This window comes from Filicampus tigris, chromosome 8 (assembly GCF_054856515.1).
Source record: "Filicampus tigris isolate MCC_2025a chromosome 8, RoL_Ftig_1.0, whole genome shotgun sequence".
NCBI classification, from domain to species: Eukaryota; Metazoa; Chordata; class Actinopteri; order Syngnathiformes; family Syngnathidae; genus Filicampus; species Filicampus tigris.
In genome coordinates, this window is record NC_141224.1 from 22,068,798 (window position 1) to 22,091,262 (window position 22,465).

The 22,465-nt window shown below is 40.0% G+C and overlaps 1 protein-coding gene and 1 pseudogene across 1 annotated transcript in view; both read left to right on the top strand.

Annotated features, from left to right (window-relative positions):
- Positions 1 to 411: 411 nt before the first annotated feature.
- Positions 412 to 21,024, top strand: LOC147144089 (uncharacterized; annotated as a pseudogene).
- The window catches only part of rspo2 (R-spondin 2), an 81,893-nt gene continuing 79,662 nt past the window's right edge, over positions 20,235 to 22,465 (top strand). Inside the window, exons 1-2 of the mRNA XM_086039055.1 lie at positions 20,235 to 20,676; positions 20,926 to 21,258. Coding sequence (XP_085895181.1) covers positions 21,159 to 21,258 — 100 coding nt within the window. The 5' untranslated portion in view covers positions 20,235 to 20,676; positions 20,926 to 21,158. The remainder of the gene's footprint in view (positions 20,677 to 20,925; positions 21,259 to 22,465) is intronic.

Below are 22,465 nucleotides of genomic sequence, written 5' to 3' on the forward strand. Positions count from 1 at the left end.
TTGACTCATTCTCTGGACAGATGGAGATTTATCAGAGATCACAGAAGCCTTGAGAGATCTCTATTTTGTTGTTGAAAGAGAAATCAGAGAAACCTCTATGCCTACAGTTGAACAACAGACAGAAGTTGGATCTGGGCCTGGTCATCCCAAAATTGTTGTGGAGAGGGAAAAACTACCGTATTTGTTGGACACACATCTTCCAGTTTCCTGCAGTGCTAAAGGCCTTGGTGTCTCAAGAGCAATTTTCAGGAGGATGCAAGAATTTGGCTTGGCTGTAAGTGGACAATACAGCACAGTGAAGAGCTTGACAACATAATCTCATTTGTTAAACATCAGATGCCAAATGCTGGCTATAGAATGGTTCAAAGTCGTTTAGTTTCAATGGGCATACGTGTACAGTGGTGTAGAATGATGGCGTCCATGCACCGTGTTGATGCTGCAGGCATCTTCACGCGGATAGCAGAGCTCGGATGCGTTATGCGAAGAAGTTATACTGTGCGTGGCCCTCTCTCCTTGGTCCACATTGACACAAATCATAAACTCATAAGGTAATGTAAAATAAATTGTTATTGCAAATCACTACAATTATTCCACTTTATGTAACCCCCTATCCTTTTTCCCCAGGTATAATATTGTGATATTTGGTGGAGTTGATGGCTACTCAAGGAAGGTAATATTATGAAGGACATGTTGAGAGTTTGATCGTTTTGCTGAATGTTTTTAAAGTGCACAAAAGGTGGGTAATGCTGCATGGGAATGTAGTTTACATAGATATAAGTGATTATACTTGCTTAAATTTTTTGGGTGATTTAAACAGATTAGAAATGTTGATTTCCAATTCACACAAGAATATGAAAAGAGTAATGCTTAATATTTTCCCTGCTCATTGAAAGGACAAATATTGGTTTGTAGTTCATATGTGGCTGCGGGTACTTGAATATTTCAGAGATTTGTGGGAAATTTTGAACTCTGAAGACAGGGTTACTGTGGATTCTTAAAAAGTCTTAAAATGTATTGAATTTAAAAACAAGGCTTTTTATGCCATTAAAATGTCTTAAATTAATCTTTCAGAAGTTTTATGTTAACACGTAAGTAAGGATAAGTAGGATATTTATTGTAAATGGCCTCAAATCTCAAAATAAATGAACATTTTAATAACATAATTTTCAGAATGACCTGTAATATCGTGCAACCTTGGAAGCTGTTAGGGTTACCAACAAAACACTGATGTGATTTTAGTTATGACTTTTTAAGGCAAATGCACAACCTTTACTTTATGAACTTGTAGCAACTTAGAACAACGTGGGACATTGAGAAATTTGTCTTAAATTTAATTTCAAATGGAATTTGAAAAGTCTTTACTTTAACTTGCCTTTAACTGTAGAAACTCTGCACGATAATTAGATAGCTTTGTAGATGCACTAGTGGAATGTCACAAAGAAATTAGATTTTGTTGTTGTTTCACTCACCCCTAGTGAGAATAAGTGGTACAGAAAATGGATTGATGAACATTTCAGACTCTCCCATTAGTCATTATTAAGTAAACACTGAGTGCTCCAACGCTTGTTATTTAAGTTTCCTCCACAACCTTAAAGTTTATGTACAATTTATTGTCATACATTGCAGATCTTGTACTTGCATGATGCGACAAACAACAGATCATCAAATGCTTTCTCGTTCTTCCCGAGCACAATCCAGCATCATGGCTTCACGGTAATATACATTGTCACAAAGCAATTACTGATTAATTTTGTAATAACTTGAAAGTAGATCCGTTCAGCAAGATGTGTTATTAAAGGGACACTTGGGTGAACTTAACATTGGCACTTATATAATAGGTTTGCATGTAAAAATGACATTAATACTAAAATGCTCACCTCAAAAGACTCTGTAGTGATTTAGGGTCCTTTTTGTGATTAGGTTTACGACAAATTTCCACGCCCCAAAAAGGGGTGCAGCTTATGTTATCTTTTCGGTCTCAGCGGTCTACATCACGCGAGGAGGGCATGCGTGGTGATAATCCTCGCTTTGACAGTTCTGTCTAAAACGGTGTCCGATCGCCACCAAGATGCAAATGCACATTACTACTCTTGTCTACTTCGACCTGTGAAAGTATAAATGTGTTCTGCACAATAGATTGGATTTATTGACATAAAACGTGATCTCATCATGATCACCTCCACAAAAACAAAAATACTGTGGCGATTGCTCCTCCACTTTCACAAGCTGAAGCGGACAAGAGCATGAATGCGCACACGAACCCCGATTGGTTATATTTCTGACATTTAGCGACGCTAAACTCGTGTCTCAGGAGGGAGAGAGATGCGGCTTGCAGCAGCAGCAGGCAGATTGGAGGAATGGCGGAAGTTTAGCAACAACTAGCTTCAGGCCGTTAAAACAAAAGGCGTTATCACAACAACATTAGCTCCTTACTGTCCGCCCAGCGTGTGGAGGTGATCATGAGCCTGCGTTTTCATGTCGCCTCGCAAGCAGTCGTGCGTGGTGTCTCTGCTTTTTGCTTGCAGCCCCCTTCTGCCCGAGTGAAGCGGCTTGAGAGTGACAAAAGCCCTCATCGAACAGCGAACGAAGCAGTGTGCGCTGATGCCAGCCTATGTAGCTCTGCTCACTTCCACATTTCCTCATTCTCATATAAATCAGCCACGGAGAGGTTAATCCTTTTGATATGTTGAAGTGGGCATTAGTAGAGATGTCCACATAAATTTTGGTGCCAATTGATCACCGTTTTTGGACGTTATAAGCAATGAAAGTACAATGATTTCCAATGGTGATTTTGGAATCGGTTCATCCCGTGACTACGGCCGAACAAGGATAGAACGGTAGGGGGCGCGGCCATTCTGCTCATTAACAAGGGGCGTTGTTCATGAAGTCACTTATTTCCTAATTTCTCCCAAATTTATTGATAAAATAGAAAATGACAACTCTTTTCATTTTCCTGATCAAAAAATTTATAAAATGAACTTGTTAGTGAAAACCGTCCCTTTAAGTTAAAAATGATCTTTGACAATTGTTTTTTTTTTCTTATAGGGTAAGAGCAGATCAGGGTGTTGAGAATCTAGACATCGCACATTTCATGTTTTCCACAAGAGGAACAGGGAGAGCAAGCTATCTCTGGAAAGAGCGTTCACAACCAGAGTTTTTTTTTTTTTTACGTTGCTGATAAGACTGTTGTAGCAGCATAATTGTTCGGTGTAATGTATTGTTTTTCAATTTTCAGTTTATAAACCGAATTAAACCTTTATTGCAGAATAGAGCGACTTTGGAGAGATGTCTGGGTAACAATCACGAGCAAATACTATGATGTTGTTCACTCTCTGGAAGAAGATGGACAACTGGACATCTCTGATGTGGTTCACCTTTTGAGCGTGCACTTCATCTTTGTGCCTCGACTTAATGCAGACCTTGAGTCTTTTCTCAGAGAATGGAACAATCATCCACTGCGGACTGAGGGATGTCTCAGTCCTGATCAGCTGTGGTGTATGATACACTTTCAGGATCTCGATGAAGGAGAGAGGCTTGAAGTACACGATTGGAGTGTAAACTACATGTTAAGACAAAAAGGTCATATTTAAAATAAATGAATATTTAGGTGGGAGATTACAAAACAGCATACTTAAGTTGCTTTCACTTAAGAGATGCATTTTTTTAAAGTCTAATTTAATCGAGTTATAAATTTTGTAACTTAGGCAAATCTAAAAGAGCTACAGACAGAATGGTGATATGGTAGAATTTCATTTAGAGAGTCAGTACATCCGTTTTTTACATTTTTTTTTTGTCACACACCATAGGGACTTTAACTTTTAACTAACGTAGGAACTCCAAGATCCAGAGATTGACTGGGAGAGTGCCTTAGTGCAAAGGGAAGACACTAACAGTGCCATTGTGGTTCCTGAAATACGGTGTCCACTGGAGGATGACACCCTGCTACAACCTCAGAGAACAGTTAACCCTTTTGAACATTCTGATTCCCATAGTCGTGACCTGTACATGCAAGTCTTGCATTTTCTGGCAAACCAACAATAACATTCAGGTATGAACATGTGAACGAACTGCTGTTTTTTTCTACAACCAAGCAGCAAGTTTACTGTAGAACAAGCAAAGATATGTTACACTCTATGAAATCCCCCACCATAACGTATGGCTTTACTCAGAATTTTTCTGAAGTCGGTAAAAGTGCTAAGATGCTGTACTGGAAAGGTCACAGCACTCACAGTCGGGTAGCAAATTGTGTGAGCACCAACCCGATCTGAGCAGTTGTGGTCGAACTTGCATATAATGCTGAAATGTCTTTTCTGTGCAGGGAGGATGGGGATGTGGGATTGGCCTGTCATCCACTGCAGGACATGTTGGATGGACAGAGGTGCCATCTCACCCGCTGTATTGTTTTTCTCCTCATCTATCAGGTTTCAAATACCGGTAATCAAAGTGGAATGAAAAAAAGTTAAAACAACTTTCTGTAAGGAAGCAAGTTATTTTTGCCTTCATAAAACACAGTAATTCAGGACAATCTGAATAGTGATTTGCGTATGGTTACTGATGTGTGTGCATTGTACCTGACAGTTCTATCTCCTGTAAAAAATATTAGAGGAAGTTTATTATCTTCCTCTCAGTTGTCTCCTTTGATGTTCCCTTTTCACAAAAATGGGTTTGGCAGTTCATCATGATGAAATCAGCATCAGGCTACAAAAATAGTGCAGATTTGACTTTGTTAAACTCTTGACCAACACACTTGAATGAAAGGCAGAAAAAAATGCCCAATTGAACGGTTGGATTGTGTAAGAACAATGTATGTGACAGTTAAAATCTATACTTTGGTGATTTTCCCAGGAACAAACAGGGAGTGAAAAGTTTTTTTAAATATGTTTTTTTTAAAAAGATGACAAGTAAATGGTAATTTAAAAAAAAAAAAAAAGTAATAGCGAACCATTCGGGTGATATTCTAAGAAATTACACCAGAATAAAATATACACTAACAATAAAGGTCTCTTGGTTATGTAAATTATTAAGACAATGAAATCTTTAAACACTCAGCAGCAATAGCGCATGACACACCTAAGTATTCAAGTTAAACACAAGTTGTCATTAAAGTACATGTATACACTTTTTGTGATAAAAAAATACATACAATAACAGTTACAATTATTGCTAACTATATTAAAACTCTTTTTATAATGAAAAAATACAGTAACTTTAAAAAGTCTTCCTGAAATTTTTCAGCATTTCCTCATACTTTGCAGCCGTCGACTGACTCGAGTCAGAGGCAGTATTAATACTCGATAATGTAAAATTCCACATCGTGAAAGCAAGATTGACGATGATATCGATAACGATATATATCGCCCACCTCTAAATTGACGTGTTTACAGCCATTTTACAAGCTAACATATCGCTTAGCAGACTACGTGAACTCTGAACCGGAGGTGCCGTGATTAAATCTGCCAATAAGAAGACAAGTTAGAAATATTGGGGACAGAGTCAATTACGTTAAAGCGCCTGGAGAGGGAGACAAAACATCAACAATATAAGTCAGCAATAACAAGCATGACAGTAATACTGTGTTAATAATTTCACACATAAGTCACTCTAGAGCATAAGTCGCACCCCTGGCCAAACTATGAAAAAACCCGCGACTTATAGTCCGAAAAATACAGAAATTTAACATCCACTGTTTGCTAAAGGAAAAATTTGCTTCAGAAGAAAAACGGCAAATTGGAAGTCGTTTGCGATTAATGCTTATAAATTTTAATTTTAATTTTAATTTAAATTCATAAAAAGCACTAGAACAGCAAACAGTATTGCAGTTGAAGAATATTTCTCCTGACTTGAACATGATTCTTGCAATTCATTGATTGTTATAGTCAAGGTTGAACTATGAAACATGATCAGGGACGTTCAAAATCTTTAAGCTGCAGATTGTACGGAATTGATTAGGAGTCTTAGTTCTTGTATGGAATTGATTAGGAGTCCTAGTTCTTTCTGGCACACTTATTTTTTTATCCATTTGCTTGTTGAGGGCCTCAATGTTAGTGGTAAACACTGGAAGAGAAAGTGAATTTACAATTTATTTTCTTTTCACATTTTTTTTATTTTTTAATATACTACCAAACACAGTTTTATTTAAGGTATGCAAAACAAAAGCATATCGGAAATCATTTTAGAGAGTTTAAGCGTGCATTGGTTTGGAAAGTGCACAGCTACAGTGGATGGATAGATGGATGGATGGATAGATGGATGGATGGATGGATGGATGGATGGATGGATGGATGGATGGATGGATAGTTTAGACGGCTAGATGATGGATGAGACAGATAAATGGACGGATGGATAGATGGAGAGAGAGACAAAAATATATTAATCCCAAGAGGGAAATTAAGATGAAATAATATTACAATAGAGAGAGCATCGTGTTTTCAGGACATCCAGCATCCAAAGCCTCCTGCGCTCAAACCAATACTATTGAATTTGATGACTGTTTTAATGTGGGTATTTTTACAGCTGTTTTGACTTTGATGGTTTGAAAGATGTTTAGCCAGCTTTTGCCTGTAGCTTGAGATATTGTAGACCAGAAGTTCATGTGAAGTAATTTTGTCCAGTAAAATACTACACCCACAAACAACCTTTGTCTAGACTTTTCAGTTACCACCATGTGTTTCAAATTGGGCTTTGCATCCATGTTTGAAATCTAACATTAGTTTACACCAATTATATCAATGACAAGATCTTACTGTGACCTCAAAGCACACTTGTTGTCCCTTTGAACATTTTACTCTTCAAGGAAATGCTTCAGACCTAGTTATTATTTGTCCCCAAAAAACATCACAAGCAGTTTGAGAGATTGTCGCGTGTATTTGGAAGTAACTCCGAAGATCTTTCCACCTCACATCTGAATCATTAGAAAAAGACCACAGGATCATTTCAGTTTCCCTGAAAAATCAATTGTAACCCAAGCTAAAAGTGAGGTCGCTCCAAATGGCTTGAAGTACTCCAAACAATATCATATGTTAGTGTTTATCAATGCATTAATTTCAGGCCAGGCGTGCTGAGGGGGGATTATTTTCAGATATGGATGCTCCAAGTACTTCTCTCTTTTAACAGAATTAGATCCCAATGTCTGACCCTTTTTTCTATGTGTGAGGTTGGCATTGAGACTCACTGGAGTCCCCTTGCCTGAAGTCAAAAGCTCGGGAGTGTTTAAGGGGTCGAAATGAAAATCATCTCATCTCCCCTAAGGAAGAGGATCATGGTTTTGTAAAATAAAACCAGTAATGGAGGCTGTCTGCTTGGCTTAAGGGCACATAGATGTCAATAGTGTAGTTTCTTAACCGTTCCCTGCTCCCTCTAACAAGTTGCTCTTTTTAAGTCTTAGGCTTTTCCTTCCATTGCTTTCGTTTTTTTTTCTGTGAGGTCGAAGTCTAACAGGGACCGTTCGTACAACTTCGTCTAAAACAATGACATAAAGCAACCCAGCACTAATACACACACTTCTTCCTGGGAGTAAAACATTGCCAGACTTCTTATAAATTAGATTAAAGGAATATGTTTTTGTACAGGCCAAGGCCTAGGGCACTTTCGGGCATTCTGTGTTCGAGTCTTAACGTTTTAGAGCACACATGTAGAGAGGTTAGGGGTGAGCTTGGACTCCCCAGTGAGGAAACCAGATCGTGTTTGTTTTGATCATCGCATTTGACCTGGACTTGACTGACATGTGCCCCCACTTTACTAAATTGCCAAACAAAACAGCCAGAACCACTGCACAGCAATCATTTAATTCTGTGGCTTGAATCAGAGTCAGCGATAGATATTAATCAAATGTAGTAATAATATAAATGAGTTGATAGTTCAACGAAATGCAATATAATCATTATAAATGAGTTGTCATTGATTGTCACTGATTTTGATGGGTCATTTTAATAAGATTTGTCATGGTGGATGTTAAACAAATTTAGGTGAACAGAATCAATCAGACGTAATATTCTGTAGCCCAGTAAAGAATTACAATAAATATAAGATACATGCATTTCCCTAAAAAGGGAACATTTAAAATTGTGTTGTGTGTGTGTCTGTGTTTGTTATGCTATGCTGTGAGTGACAGATGCATCTCTGCAGGTCCAAGAGAGGTGAAAGCACAGAGGACTTAGTCCTCAGGGCACCTCATATACGGTAGAGGAGAAGAAATTACAATAGGAAGTTGGTTTCGAACATTCAAAATGTTACAATGTGACATCTGTTTATTGGGCATATGACTCTAATTTGATGAGTGTCAAACACGTTGTGTTTACAATGGCAGCATCTGAGACTGTAGAAAAAAAGAGTGACCTTGACATGTAACAAAACATCTCCAGTCTCCATGGTGTTAATAGTGTCATTTTGTAATAGTCAAACATGTGTTGCACATCACAACCTAAATCTGAGTCATTTCACAGCTGGCACATTTTCCGTTCTTGTTAAGTCCCCAATAATGATCCACTGTAGCTATTTTGTTGTCATACATCAGTTTCCACATGTTTTGAGGGCATCTTATGTTAGCCATACTGTATTGCTCAGTCTTGCTCTAACCTCTGTCTGTATTTGGCCTTTGGGCTACTAATGCTACAATTACACTAGGTTCCCGGCAATCGCGGCAATCAGAATTTAGGCCACCATTGACAAAATGGGATGGAAATGAGACAACGTGGGTGAATGGTCAAATATGACAGGCCATGATTGCTGTGAATGCCTGGCCACATTTTTTTATTATCAATAACTGTGTCATGGCAGTCACGGTGTCACAGGAAACCTAGTCGGCCGTAGTAAAACACAACAAAACATGACACTAGCATAGCAAAACTTGGTTCTACTCCAGTCTGCCATTCACAGTCTGGGCGGGGTATAAAGCCGTGCCTGGCATGGGAATTTAATCGGAGTATCTGAGTCTTCTGAGGCCACAAACGTTTTCCAAAGCTGCCCGGCATTCACTTATTCTCCATAGAGAGCCTTATCAGTATGTGAAAAACATATCAAACGTTGATCAGAATGTAAGAAATGTGAGTGACCCCACACCAGAATGTGACGGGCCGGGAGGAAATGTACTTCCATCCGTGGTAGTGGACCACCGGCCGACCCATAGTGCGCCTTTGTAGCCTCCGCGACTCAGCAACCCATTTCCCCCGCAGTCGTTCATGGTACCATGGTAGACCTTGAGAAAACTTACCAGGACTTGCATACAGAGAAAAACTGGGCCACATCCCACAGAGGCCTACATTGCAGCCAAATGGGGCTGCTGTGGGCACAGTAGATGATGGCCATCACAATCCTACAAGGTATATTTTTTGTGTACAGGCAGTCCTCAAATTACGATGTATGCAACCTACGACGTTTCGACTTTACGACGCCCGTCCCTCCTCCTCCAATTTGTCCACAGCACCATAGTGACTACGTTTACATGCAGTCAATATTCGGGTTAAAGTCAAAATTCAGATTCCTGAAACATTCGGAATATCCCGTTTACATGATTGAGCGGACAGAGTTGCTCCGGCATTTGAACAACCCACTGTGTACCGTGGCACACGGCGTCATGATTCAAATGGACGTCATTTCCACTTGTTACTTTCACCAAACAAGGCAATTCCGCATACAGGCACTTCCTGTACTACAAAGACCAGCATTTCTTGCGGTTGAGCAATACGCAGAGTGTCTCGATCATGTCTGCGCGCCGGCAGTATTTTTGCCTTTTTCGCCCTCCTCACCTCTATCTCCATCCACTTCTCAGCAGTAATGCTAAGTACAGCATCTTATGCTTTTTATTTATTATTTTATTTTTTTCATACAAAGTATTTTGACGTAAATTTCGACTTTAACGGTGAAATCCGACATACACGGAAATTCATGTTACATTGCTAGTGCAGGAACAGAACTTGTTCGTGAATTGAGAACTCCCTGTACTTAACTTACCAAACTATTGCATTACTAAGTGCTAAGGTGTTTTGTTTGTGTCCATACAGCCATACGTTGACATAACTGAATGCCCCCATCTACTGTACTTCTGGTGTTGAATTTTCCAACTTAATATTTAGAAATCAGTGGCACTGTCCCATCTGTAGTCACTATTTTGCTGAGCGGTAGTGAAATCAAAATAGTGACTAATATAAATAAATCTAAAGAGAGTGTGCACGGAAGTCTATGGGTGTCAACTTTATGGTTGGAGGGACGCTGTGTGAGAGCAGGTACACTGTTCTGGGTAGTCCAACGTCTTCACTGTAGGGATGGGCGGATCAATACCAAAGTATCGATATTCCGATCCAGAGTGCTAAATTTTAAGTATCGATCTTCAAGCTAAAATATCGATAGTTGCAATTACTTTATACATATATATATATATATATATATATATATATATATATATATATATATATATATATATGCACACAGTGGGTTGCAAAAGTATTCATACCCATGAGTAACACTATATTTCTCGGCACAGAACAAAGGAAAATTGTGTTTCAACCATCCATCACTGTTTTTGTTCATAAGCACTTTTTATTATAGATAGATTGCAAAAGTCTGTATTTCATTGTTGCAAAAGTATTCACACCAAGTCATAAAATAATATTCAGTACTTGGTTGCAGCTCCTTTGGCATCAAAAACAGCTTCCAATAACTTTGGATAGCCAGCAATGAGTTTTGTGCAATGTTGTTTGGACAATTTCGCCCACTCTATGGAATTACCGCTCTACCTGAGCCAAGTTCCTTGGTGATCTACTGTGGACAGCAATCTTCAGATCCTGCCACAAGTTTTCTATTGGGTTAAGACCCAGGCTTTGACTTGGACAGTCTAGAACCTTCACTTTCTTCGTCCTGAGCCATTCTCGTGTCACTCGAGCTGTATGTTTTGGATCATTATCCTGTTGAAAGGTGAACGTCCTCCTAAGGTTCAGGATTTTTGCAGACTTGAAGAGGTTCTTCCCCAGGATGTCAAAGCATTTAACACTATCCATAGTCCTTTGTACACGGACAAGCTCATCAGCCGGATCATCAACTGTGTTGGTTTTGCACCAAACATACTTCCTGGTGTTCAGGCCAAAAAGTTCCATTTTCATTTCATCTGATCACATCACTCTTTCCCACATTGCTGGACTGTTTTTCAGTTGTGTAGTAGCAAAATGCAAACAAGCCTTGAGATGTTGTTTCTTCGGGTATGGCTTCTTCATTGCAACACGGCCATAGAGACCTTCCTTGTGTAACGTGTGTGATATTGTAGACTTGTGTACATTACTCCCAGCAACCTGCCGAGACTTCTTCAAGTCTTGAAGAGTTACGTAGGGTTTTGCTCTCGCTTCCCTGAGCAGTTTCTTCTTGCCTTTTGCTGTGATCTTGGAGGGACGTCCTGTTCTTCCAAGGTTCACAGTGGTACCATGGCACATCCATTTTTGGACCAGTACTGCAACTGTACTTTTTTGGCACATTGAGTGAACCTGCAATGGCTGCATAGCTTTGTCCATCTCTACGCTCCTCTAGAACTTTCTTTCTGAATCTTCTGACAACTTCTTGCCTTTCATGACTGCTGTTTGGTGAAAAGCCTGGGATGACTGTGGGCAGGTGATTATTGGGCACAATTTATAGGGAGTAATCAAGCCTATACGAGTCACGGGTGACTAAATGCTGGCTTGTGACACTGTGATGCAATAGTTTATGATATGCAATCATTATATCGGAATACTTGGTCCAGTATTACTTGGTATTGGGTAGGATTCAAATTCACTGGCATCGCCCATCTCTACCTCACTGGCCTGATTCATGAGAACGTACTTTCACCAGATGTGATTAATGAACCAGTACAAGACCATTAGTGGGGGGAACTGTTTCATTATAGGATATGTAACCCTTATCATTTTGGACGAACACATAGGCAATATACTGTATAATGATGTGTTTGTGTGTGTAATATTTGTGGGTCTTTTTTTTCACAGCAGTTTAAAAGTTAAGGGCTTTGTTTTTAGACGAGCGATATGATTACTGCAGTAATTGTGGGCAGTGTGCAGTTGGATTTGGGATATTTATTGGGGCCCTTATATGAAATGTGGTAGGCGTGTTAGGGTGCTGGGGGTCAGTGAGAAGGAAAGGGGACAGGAAATGTGTGTGGGGGGATCTAGATGTGGTTAGTGAAGGAGTCTAGCTGTTTGGAAAGCCACAAGGGAAGCCAGCTGCATTATAATATGCCAGCCACCTTTGTGTCTCACTCCTTCCAATGTGACACATTCATGTTTGGCTGTATCAAAGTCTTGGCCCATGCCAGGTAACATTTTTTTTGTAGGTTTATATGGAAATAAGACATTAAAACAGTTACTTAAAGAGGAAGTCAACCCAAAGATATTTTTTTCGAGAATTTGTTCCCAGCAGGCCCACTAGTTGAAACACGGCATTCTGATTAATATTGCGTTTGTGGAATATGAGTTCAGCAGCAAAATCCACCTGTTTATAGCCATCTCAAGGGGCGGCCATTTTGTCACTTCTGTGGACTGAAAATTATATCACAGCTTGTCAGGATTCAGATAACAACCAATCATGACACGGTTTCCGAAAACAGGTGAACTGTGAATTGGTCCTTGGCTGAGCCCTGAGCAACTGTGATGTCATTTTCAGTCAACAGAAGTGACAAAATGGACGCCCCCAGAGATGGCTAAAAACGAGTGAATTAACTCTTATCTTACAAATGTAATATTTATCAGAATGCCTTTTTTCAACTAGTGAGCCTGTATTGAACATATTCTTGAAAAAATATGTTTATGTTGTCTTCTTCTTCATAGCATTGTGTCATGATCTTGGTGTTTGTTAAGATTTGTATTTTGTTTCATGTCATGTCTTCTTGTGGCGCATGTCTTACTTATTAGGTTTTGTGTTTCCACCTGTGCTCATCAACCTCGTCTCTTATGTCTAACAATCAGCTCCCTGAGTCACCTGTTTCTTGTCCAGGTGTTCCTTGTTGTCTTGTCAATTTGTATTTAGTTCATTGCTACTTCTGTTGGTGCTTCTGTCAGGACCTGCCATGTTTCGATTTTTGAGTCCATTCCTGGTTTGTTTGGTACTTTGAATCTTGTTGTTGAGGCTTCTTGATGATTCCAAAGTGCATTGTTTTCCTTTTTTTTTTGTTTTTGCAAAAATAAGTACATTTTGTTTTGAGTACATTCTGAACTTGCACTGCACTTGGGTCCACCTTTTTGCCAGCACAACAACCCATAACAGCGTTGTATGTACGTGGGATATAGCTAAACAAACAATACTTTTGAAATCACATTTTTTTCTAAACATACATAATATCATTCGAGATCAGCAGTAGCATGCTTGGAGACAAATTTGACACCTGAGAAAGAACCAGAGGCATGTTTGGATGTTTTGGTAAATATCTCTAACAACTCTTTTTTTTACCCCAAATCAAACATTTTTGGGGGAGTTTGACGTGTCACATATCAAACGGTCGGAAGAGAATGACACAGATTACAAATGCTGTAGATGAGGGGCCGTTTAATGTATAACAAGTGAGTAGAAACATAAAAAAGTGGTACCCGAGAGATGTCATGAAATACTTACATCTCAGGATTGAGCATGAATGACAGCTTCCATTCCTGTTTGACATCTGTTTTTTTTTTTTTAAAGCAACATACTGTATTTTCAGCTCTAGCCTATACTATGCTGGCTTCACATGTCTGAATATTAATTCATAAAGTGACTGTGAATACATTTGATTGGATTCACTTTGTCATGACGTTGGACACATGTATACATATATACAGTACATGTACAAGATAAATGTAAGTAAATTATGTGTGTTTAACCAGCATGTAAAAAACAACAATTATCTTGCAGTATAGTTCATATAAAATCTGTATAGTAAAGTGCACAGGTTGAACAGTGTGTAATGGTAAACAACTAATATCAACAATACTATTAGTACAAGGACTATTGACCGGTGTATTGGAGTATATACACTATGGACAGACAGACAGTAGATATAACTATGGACAAATGTACAGTATGGTATTGATGTAAATTATGGACAAATATACAACATGATATAATTATAGATTGTAAATGAATATACTATTATAGATCATGGATAAATGCACATTATAAAATAGACGATGGGCAAAGGGTTACTGATGGTGTAGTGGTACATTTTCCGGACTTCGGTGCAGGTAGCATAGGATCAGTTCCCGCTCTGTTGTGGTGTGAATGTGAGTGTGAATGGTTGCCTGGGTCTTATAAAGTGATGTTGAATTTGAGTGCATTAAATACAAATTTGCCCAAAAAGGTCATTATTTGACCTTACTGCTCTGCTCTCTTTATGAAGATGGCATTGCCGGTAATTTGTGATTTAACTTGACTTATCACAGGAATGGACTTGACTTGATTTGCCCAAGACAACCATGACCTGGGACTTGCTTGAGACTTGAAGGTTATGACTTGAAACTTACTTTAGACTTGCCCAAGTCTGACTAACTTGCCATGTTTGGTCCATGTCTCCATGCTGTTGTTGTTCCACATTCTCTGTAATCAGTAAACCATAGCTCAGTCCACACAATGACATAGAATTATCTAGATATGCCGGCAGTTGATGTGAGTTGGAATTGTGAAGCCACTGTGTTATGTTTACAGGAGGATGTATTTGAGATCAAGGTGATGCAGAAGACCAATACATACTCATTTTAAATTTAAATATTGGCTATCAAGAACATTGAGAAAGTGGATCTATTGCAAAAATAATAAGGTAAACTGCAACGCAAAGTACACATGCTTTATGAAACACTAGATTTTTTGCTTTGCTCCTACCCTGCCGGTAAAGGTTACTGTCCATTGCCTAACTGTTCAAATGGCTATAAGTCAACGTGAAATCTGTTCTAAGACTCTCAAACGATCAGTTCGGAAGAAGAAGGCTGAAGAATGCTGATGAACCATCAACAAAAGCTCTCTTTGCAGGAAATAAGCTATAGTAAGAGCAAGTTCAACAGTACTGATGCTTTCCTCCCTCAGTTGCTCTTCAAAGGCCTAATGACAAGGTAGAATCCATCCATCCATCCATTATTTGTACTGCTTGACACCGGAACACAGTGACTAAACTCAGAAATGTAAAGAAGGTGGACTCTCATATTGGCTTTTGGTGATCATGACTCAATGTCCAGAGTCCTCTGCACTTAGGACTTGTTGCAAATGGGTGGCTCGGGGTCCAGTCATCCCATTTAAGTGTGTTTTTGATGTTGACCTTGTGATTTCTAGTGGTATGTAGACTGGTCCAAGTACTACAACTAGCCCGAATATCATAATCATGCACACACTCTGAACTTGAGATGTGACTTGTTACTTCACATAGCTCCAACACTGAAAACAGGCATGTCTGTCAAAGTAGAATGATGGGTTGTTGCTTTAGCTGACGGCATCAAGGTCGTGTTCTCAACAGACATCTTGAATGTTAACTTTTAACTCTTCGGCTTTTGATGTGCTCAATTTACCTCCTCCACATTGAGTCACAATCAGAGCACCCCTTACCCCGTCTTGCATATAAACAGACAACACACACACATATATATATATATATATATATATATATATATATATATATATATATATAGGCGAAGGGTGATCATTTTTACGAATAAGAGCGGGGGGTTGAGGCTGAAAGGGTACCCTGGTCAAGGGTAGAGGGTTGCGGCCAAACGGGCAAAAAAGGGTCAAGTGCCCAGCTCTACCAACTAGTAACTTTAACTTCATTATAAGAGCAGCAGAGGATAGCTCATGCTTCACCACGGCTCTTGAGCGATTGTATATGACAGGGACCACGGTCTTGCTATTATGCGCCCGGGATGGAACAGTGTAACGGGGCTCCAGCATGTTTAATAAACGTTTAAAGCCCAGCTCCTAAAGCATATGGGTGCATAGATGTTGCTATGTATATGCCGATTGCTTCACTAATTACTAATATCTTTGGCTCTGTCTGCTTTCACTTCTCCATGCTGCTTAAAAGTAGCCATTCATTCGCGTACAGCGGAGAGGGGAGGGGCTTCGCTTAGTACTAGATGACGACGGCATTTTTCACACACTATGCTAATGCTTACAATATTGCTGTCTTGGTAAAGTTCAAGGAAAAAAAAAGCCGCAGAGTGAACAGGACGCTGTTTGGCTGTGTGTGATGTAGTATGCCCGATCCTGATTGGCTGCCGTGAGACGAAATGGCAAAAAAGTTTTTTTAATACGCGACGAATGGGGCGGATTTTCGGCGCTTCGCTTCGTCCCACCGCCCTAAACGCATCATTCGCACCACCCCGCACGCAACTGTGCCCGCCCGTGCGAACTACATTGACTCCAATACAAACGCGCCACCAGAAACGCTCCAAAGGGAATTGGTGTGAACGTAGTAAGTATACGTATATGTATATGTGTATAAATATATATATATATATATATATATATATATATATATATATATGTGTGTATTAACTAGCAGATAAATGCCCCTTCATTACTGAGATTTTATAATTAGATAATACAGTCTGCAAACAACAAACAGCACTCCATTATATCCGCATGTCCTTAAGGTAACAAATCACTTACACACTGTATAGAAAACATTTACTGCCTGCCATCTGGGCCAGCTGCTCAAGGTCCCTGTCAGCCCACAGCCACCCAGAGCTTACCAACAGAACACACACATTACACACACAAGGAAAATGTCAGAGCTTAACTGCTTGCACATTTGTTACTATTCACATTTCCCACGATCAACAACCAAAACATGGGTTTGATCTCCAAATGGTCTAATTTGATGATTTGTTTTCTTCCAGACACCAAGTTGCCAGGTCAGGAAACCTTTAGTTGCTCAAAGATAAATGTTTCCTAATCATTGTGCTGCACTCACATGCCCCCTCGTCTCCCTCTGTCTTTCGCTTCTACACTTGTTTCAAATCACCAATTTGATTAAATCAACAAAGCTGCTTCACCAGTGACTGTCTTATTTCATTCTGCAGTTGAGGCTTGAGCGATTAAGCGTTCTTGCAACAGTAATACCTGATGAGGATTTAACGTGCATACATTGAGTCATTGAGTGGGCCAGTTAAAAGTCCTGTGTTTGATGCACGTTGTATGTGTGAGCTCCAATGACGAATGGCTGTTTAGTCTATTGGTTTTATGGTGTTTAAGTGGTACTTTTACCGTCGGTGGCAGTCCCCTTGAGTTGGACGTCAGCTGAAGGGGCACACAGAAGTGATGTACAGTTACCAGCGGTCACAATCTCTGCCAGTCATTCTGACCATTTGAGGACATGAGGGAGTCATAAAGAACCATTAGCCAGACGGTCACAATCTTTTTAATGTCGCCTCCACCACCCCCGCTTTTCCCTACATCTGACCTTCTCATAACTCAGTCTTCTGCTACTCACTCTCTCTATCTTTATCGCAATTTCCCTTAAACAGGCAATTCTTTCACATTCCTGCCTTTACTGTGCTTCCCCATGCTTTGTGTTTAAGCACTCAATGAGAATTTGATGTCAATTACACCTGCTGTATGACTACATAAAAAATCTGGAAATAATAAATAGTCTGTTTGGTTGTTGAGATGCCCCCGGCCCCCAAAAAAGTATTTACTTAGCCAAGGCCTGAAAGGTTTTGGCTTTTCTTTGAGAAGAAACCGACACCATTTGGGGGGAGTTGGGGGGATCACCAGTACACTGAATGCGTATAGCACAGATGAATTTTCAGCAGCTGTGTTAATATGATAAAATTATTACATGTATATTCTCTTAAAACTTTTGCAATAAACTGCGCTTGGCAGCTCCAAGAGAAATTGAGGCATTCAACCTCCCAAAGAGGGAAGTTCTACTGCACAGCTTAATGTCATTCACTACTGTTTGATTATATGCTGAGTCAGCATCCACAGAGAATGAAGATGCAGTCCTCCAGCACCGGCCTGTTTTCCTTACAGTTTGTTGTGCAATCACCTGCAATTTCTTGCTTGCTGACTGTTTTGTTTTTTATCATGAAAGCAATTTGTCTGAATAGTGGGTTTGACTGTGATTGGTCTCAATTAAGGGTGTGCACGCTAGTACTTAGTTGTTTGTTTTGACTTACCCTCTCTAAAATATTTCATGTTTCTTTAAATTGAGTTGTACGGGTTGTAGGTGTCATTAATGGTGAAAAAAGTTTGGAAATTATTTATCTTGGTCTCCTTTTATTATATTGCAAAAACCTGGCGTTTGCACAGGGGTGTGTAGACCTTTAATATCCACTGTATATGCCTGAGTTTGCTGGGAAGGTTGTTTAAGACAACCCCCCTTTTTGCAAACGTTGTGTTTAAACCGGGTTTTCAATACAGTATCAGACAAAACTTCAAACATGCATACATCAATTGTTACGATTGGCATATAGATTTACTGACAACTCTTACAAAAAAACCACACATTCATTCTGTTATATCTGATGAAAGTATACAGCAGCTTACCTCATTGCTATTATGGCATTGAGGGCTTGGAGCCAGATCTTCCAAATGCTGACGTCATCTCGATTTATCTGTACACTGCAAGGAGAGGGAGGGAGGTTGCAGAGCAAAGAAGGGAAAAGGAGACTAAAGTGATTGGTTTGCCATCCCCGTCTCAGTGACACATCATGAAAATAAAATGTGCCTAAGGCATAAATTATCACATTCACCTTAACAAAGCACTCTCAGATGTTATTTTAGTGAGGAACCAAACTAATCGCCCTGCCTGCAGCTATAGCATGCCTCCTAACCACAATGTCCATCAGTGCTCTCTGAATAAGTAAATAAAGATAGGACAAAGGTCACTATAGGTTTTGGCAAGGAAACATCTATATGGTTCTTATTTTAATATAGTGTTAGAGGGTTTCAAGTTATTTTCATTAGTCCCTGCAGTGAAGAAATAGAAACCTACTCATGTTTTATTGCCTTAGGAGAGAAATTTCAATTCACTGTTTTTCTTGTTGTTTTACGTGCAAATGTAGTCAAATTTCATTTCTTTTCTATTTACCCCTCAGTATGTGGTGTCATGCAACCTCCCCTGACGAATTATGTTTGTTTGTCATGGATATATGGAGTGATGACGTGCGGGTACTGAAAACGCTTTTCATTCCTTGAAATACATGAAAGATTAAGTGCCACACCTAGTGGCTGAATCGGGTAAAGCATTCTTTACCTGTGGCCCCATCAGCTTTCCAGACTTCTGTAATTGCTGGGTTTGCTAAAACATTATGGCCTGATTGTTTCCCATCTACGCATTTGAGACCATGTAAACTGAAAGGTTCTTTTTTTATTACCTTCCATTACACGAGTGCAACACACTACTCGTGAGTCACAAATTTTCCTTGAAAGAGCTTCAAAGTTGACAAGTTGCCAGAGTTTGAATGTCATTGGAAAGCGGATGAGAGCCAGCCAGCATCGTGTCGTTCCCTCGGCAAGGTGGGTCTGACTGAAGGAGAACTCAACGCCTGAGATTGTACCCATTTATGAGGTCACACGGGTCAGCCTTAAATGCTTGAACTGAAGAAAACCCTTAAATTACTCAATGATTTATGCACGAGCCACAACTACTTGAGCCTCTATAACGATTTACATTAATTTCGGGGACGGGTGGCGGATTTAGTCCTTGGCATGCAATAAAACGACGTGGCGAGACTGGCAGACTCATCTTATTACGCACATTAGGCACATCCTTTTTTTTTTTTTTTTTTTTTTACCTCCAACTTCTAATTAACAGTGGAGCAAATTTTAGTCTGAAACGTATGTCATTATTACATTTTTGATCCGGCTAAACTTCTATGGAAAGAATTGGCTAGAACTTCGCATTGAGGAAGTGGGATCTTCTTTGGGATATGGGCGATTGTACAGGAAAAATGTAAATTGCTCCCGCAGTCACGATGCCAAATCTAGACAGCCTCCAAAACGATTTTATTATATATATATATATATATATATATATATATATATATATATATATATATATATATATATATATATATATATATATATATATATATATATATATATATATATATATATGTGTGTGTGTGTGTTAATATACTTTTTGCCCTTAAGCTGTTTTACATATCAACAGGCTCAAAAAGCTCTTTTACGCCCACTAGCACCCAGAAGCAACCTCGCACCCAGTCGTGAGCGTGCAAGACAAGAGGGTGGGGGTGGCTGGAGGGGAGCGAATATACGACATGTCATCTTCAGCATCATAAATAAGAAGAAGCACAAAAACTGGAAATCTCCACGCGTGACATCAGCACGGCTCTATATGAGGAAGGAGGCAGAAGCATCAGGACCAATCTGGAGTCAGTCACCGCTCAACCTCAGCAGCGCGCGGAAACGCACATGCCACGCATTTGCGGCTCTCTATCCGTCCAAGTACAACCACGCGTGGTTTGGTGTCCATTGCTCTACGTGACAAACGTTGAAGAAACCCAGGTGAACGGAATCTAAGAGTTTTATTGAAAGGGGGAAAATTCTTCCTCTCATTCACTTTATGCACGCTGCAACGCGTCTCTGTTGGACCTCTGTTCTCTTCTTGGAAACCCAAGTTTTGTCACACAAGGAGTGATGCTGCGTGTTCCCAAGCTGCACTTGCACTCAAGGGGAACCTAAAACGGAACCGGAACGAAGTAACACTTCGTCCGATGCAAGGTAATTTGACTGCAAGTTTATGTCGCCGAGCGTTTTGTTCACTTTTACGCACGACTGCGCGACGGTCCTGAAAGGGGCGTTTTATTTCTGTTGGTCTACTTGTCATCGTTTCAACAAATTACCACACAAACCACTTATTCTTCTGGTGACTTTTAATCCAAATTCTATCACCTCGCGCGTCATTGTTGCTTAGGTGTTGATTTCGTCACACTTTAATCACACTAATCTCATTGGTGATTATCTCCACAGCGCACCGACGAGGACACTGATACTCAGCGGAGGATCATCTCGCGCCATAAAATGATCCCAATTGGCGACCTGCTATGTCGCATCTCGTCTGATGTTTGACAAATTTGCAGCTCGACTAAAAGGAACTCGAGGAGAACATTTACAGAGTCAAAGTCTTCATCGCAAGCCCGCTTGGCACCCCCCCCCCCCTTTTTTTTTTTAATCGGGGTCCGGACAACTTAATAGCCGTCCAGATGCAGTTTCGACTCTTCTCATTTGCCCTGATAGTATTGAACTGTATGGAGTACAGCAACTGTCAGGCGCCGTCACAACGCTGGAGGAGAAACAAAAGAGGTAAAAGTTACCGCTTCATACTGCACCATCGAGATAGTGACTACTGGTCAACAACGCATATGCTGTTAAATCTTAATTTTCACAGTGCTATACTGTATTTTACAGGCGCCTTTTACAATGGCGTCACAACAAGTAAACACGCAATTGATTTAGAATTTCTGGTTCTGACAACGCTCAGGTGCGTTTTGGCATAGACGACATCGAGTACCATTCCATAATCTTACAACAAACGGAAAGTAAGAGAATGTCAAACATTTAGTCTTCCGACAGCATGAGATAATCTTATAAAGGTGTCGTTGTCGAGTTTTTCCGCTGCCGGTATGCGTAAAATGTGCGCAAATACGCCGGCCACGTGCAGTTTGAAAACATTATTAGTGTAACTATTCTAATTGCGTTAAAAGTATAAAACACACAATAAAATAAAAGGCAAGCTAAAGGTGCATGTCCTATTATTGAGGACTAAAAGTGATTCTGTCCAAAACGTTCCTGATGCGCATCGCTCCATAGCGTCACATCTCCTTGGCGAGAGGCGGCTCTTATGGTGAGAGCTATTTAATGAATGGATACAAATCCCTTTACCCCGACATATGAATTGCACATCTCCAGTCAAGCCCCCTAAGCTGGTTTTAATTGATCTCATAACCACTTTGAACAGTTGGTAGGAAACCCGCATAACAATCGCTCAGCGGAGGCGAAGTTGAGGAGGGGATCAGCCTCTTTGTAAACACTGCTCTATACCCTCAATGAACGAGGAGACAGTGGGATTAGGAGAGTTGGCCCCAGCCAAGTCCTCTTTAGACTTGTGACATAACTCATCGGATCCTTCGGGCGCCCAATGGGTGTTGGCTCTGGCTGTTTTTTCTTTTTTTTTTTTAAAGTCAACTTTTGGACAACTGGTACAGTTCCTGCTGTGTGTTAATGTTCTCGAGAACTCATTCAAAGGCAGGGGAGGGGGCTGGTTCTTGTAAATTGTATGGCAATCACAGATTTAATCATATGCACTGCGTGCCAGGGGGAACCTCCACACTCTGAAAGCCCTCCACTGTCCATCTGCAAATAATCAGAGAAGCACTGCGGGGTACTGGCACACACACGTTTTTTTCACCCTTCTGTTTGTGTTCCTCTGTTCTTCTGTCTTGAATGACTCTGTTAGATAGCGTCTAGGAGTTATGTTTGTGTTTTTGTCCTGTTCAAACATCCTAAATAT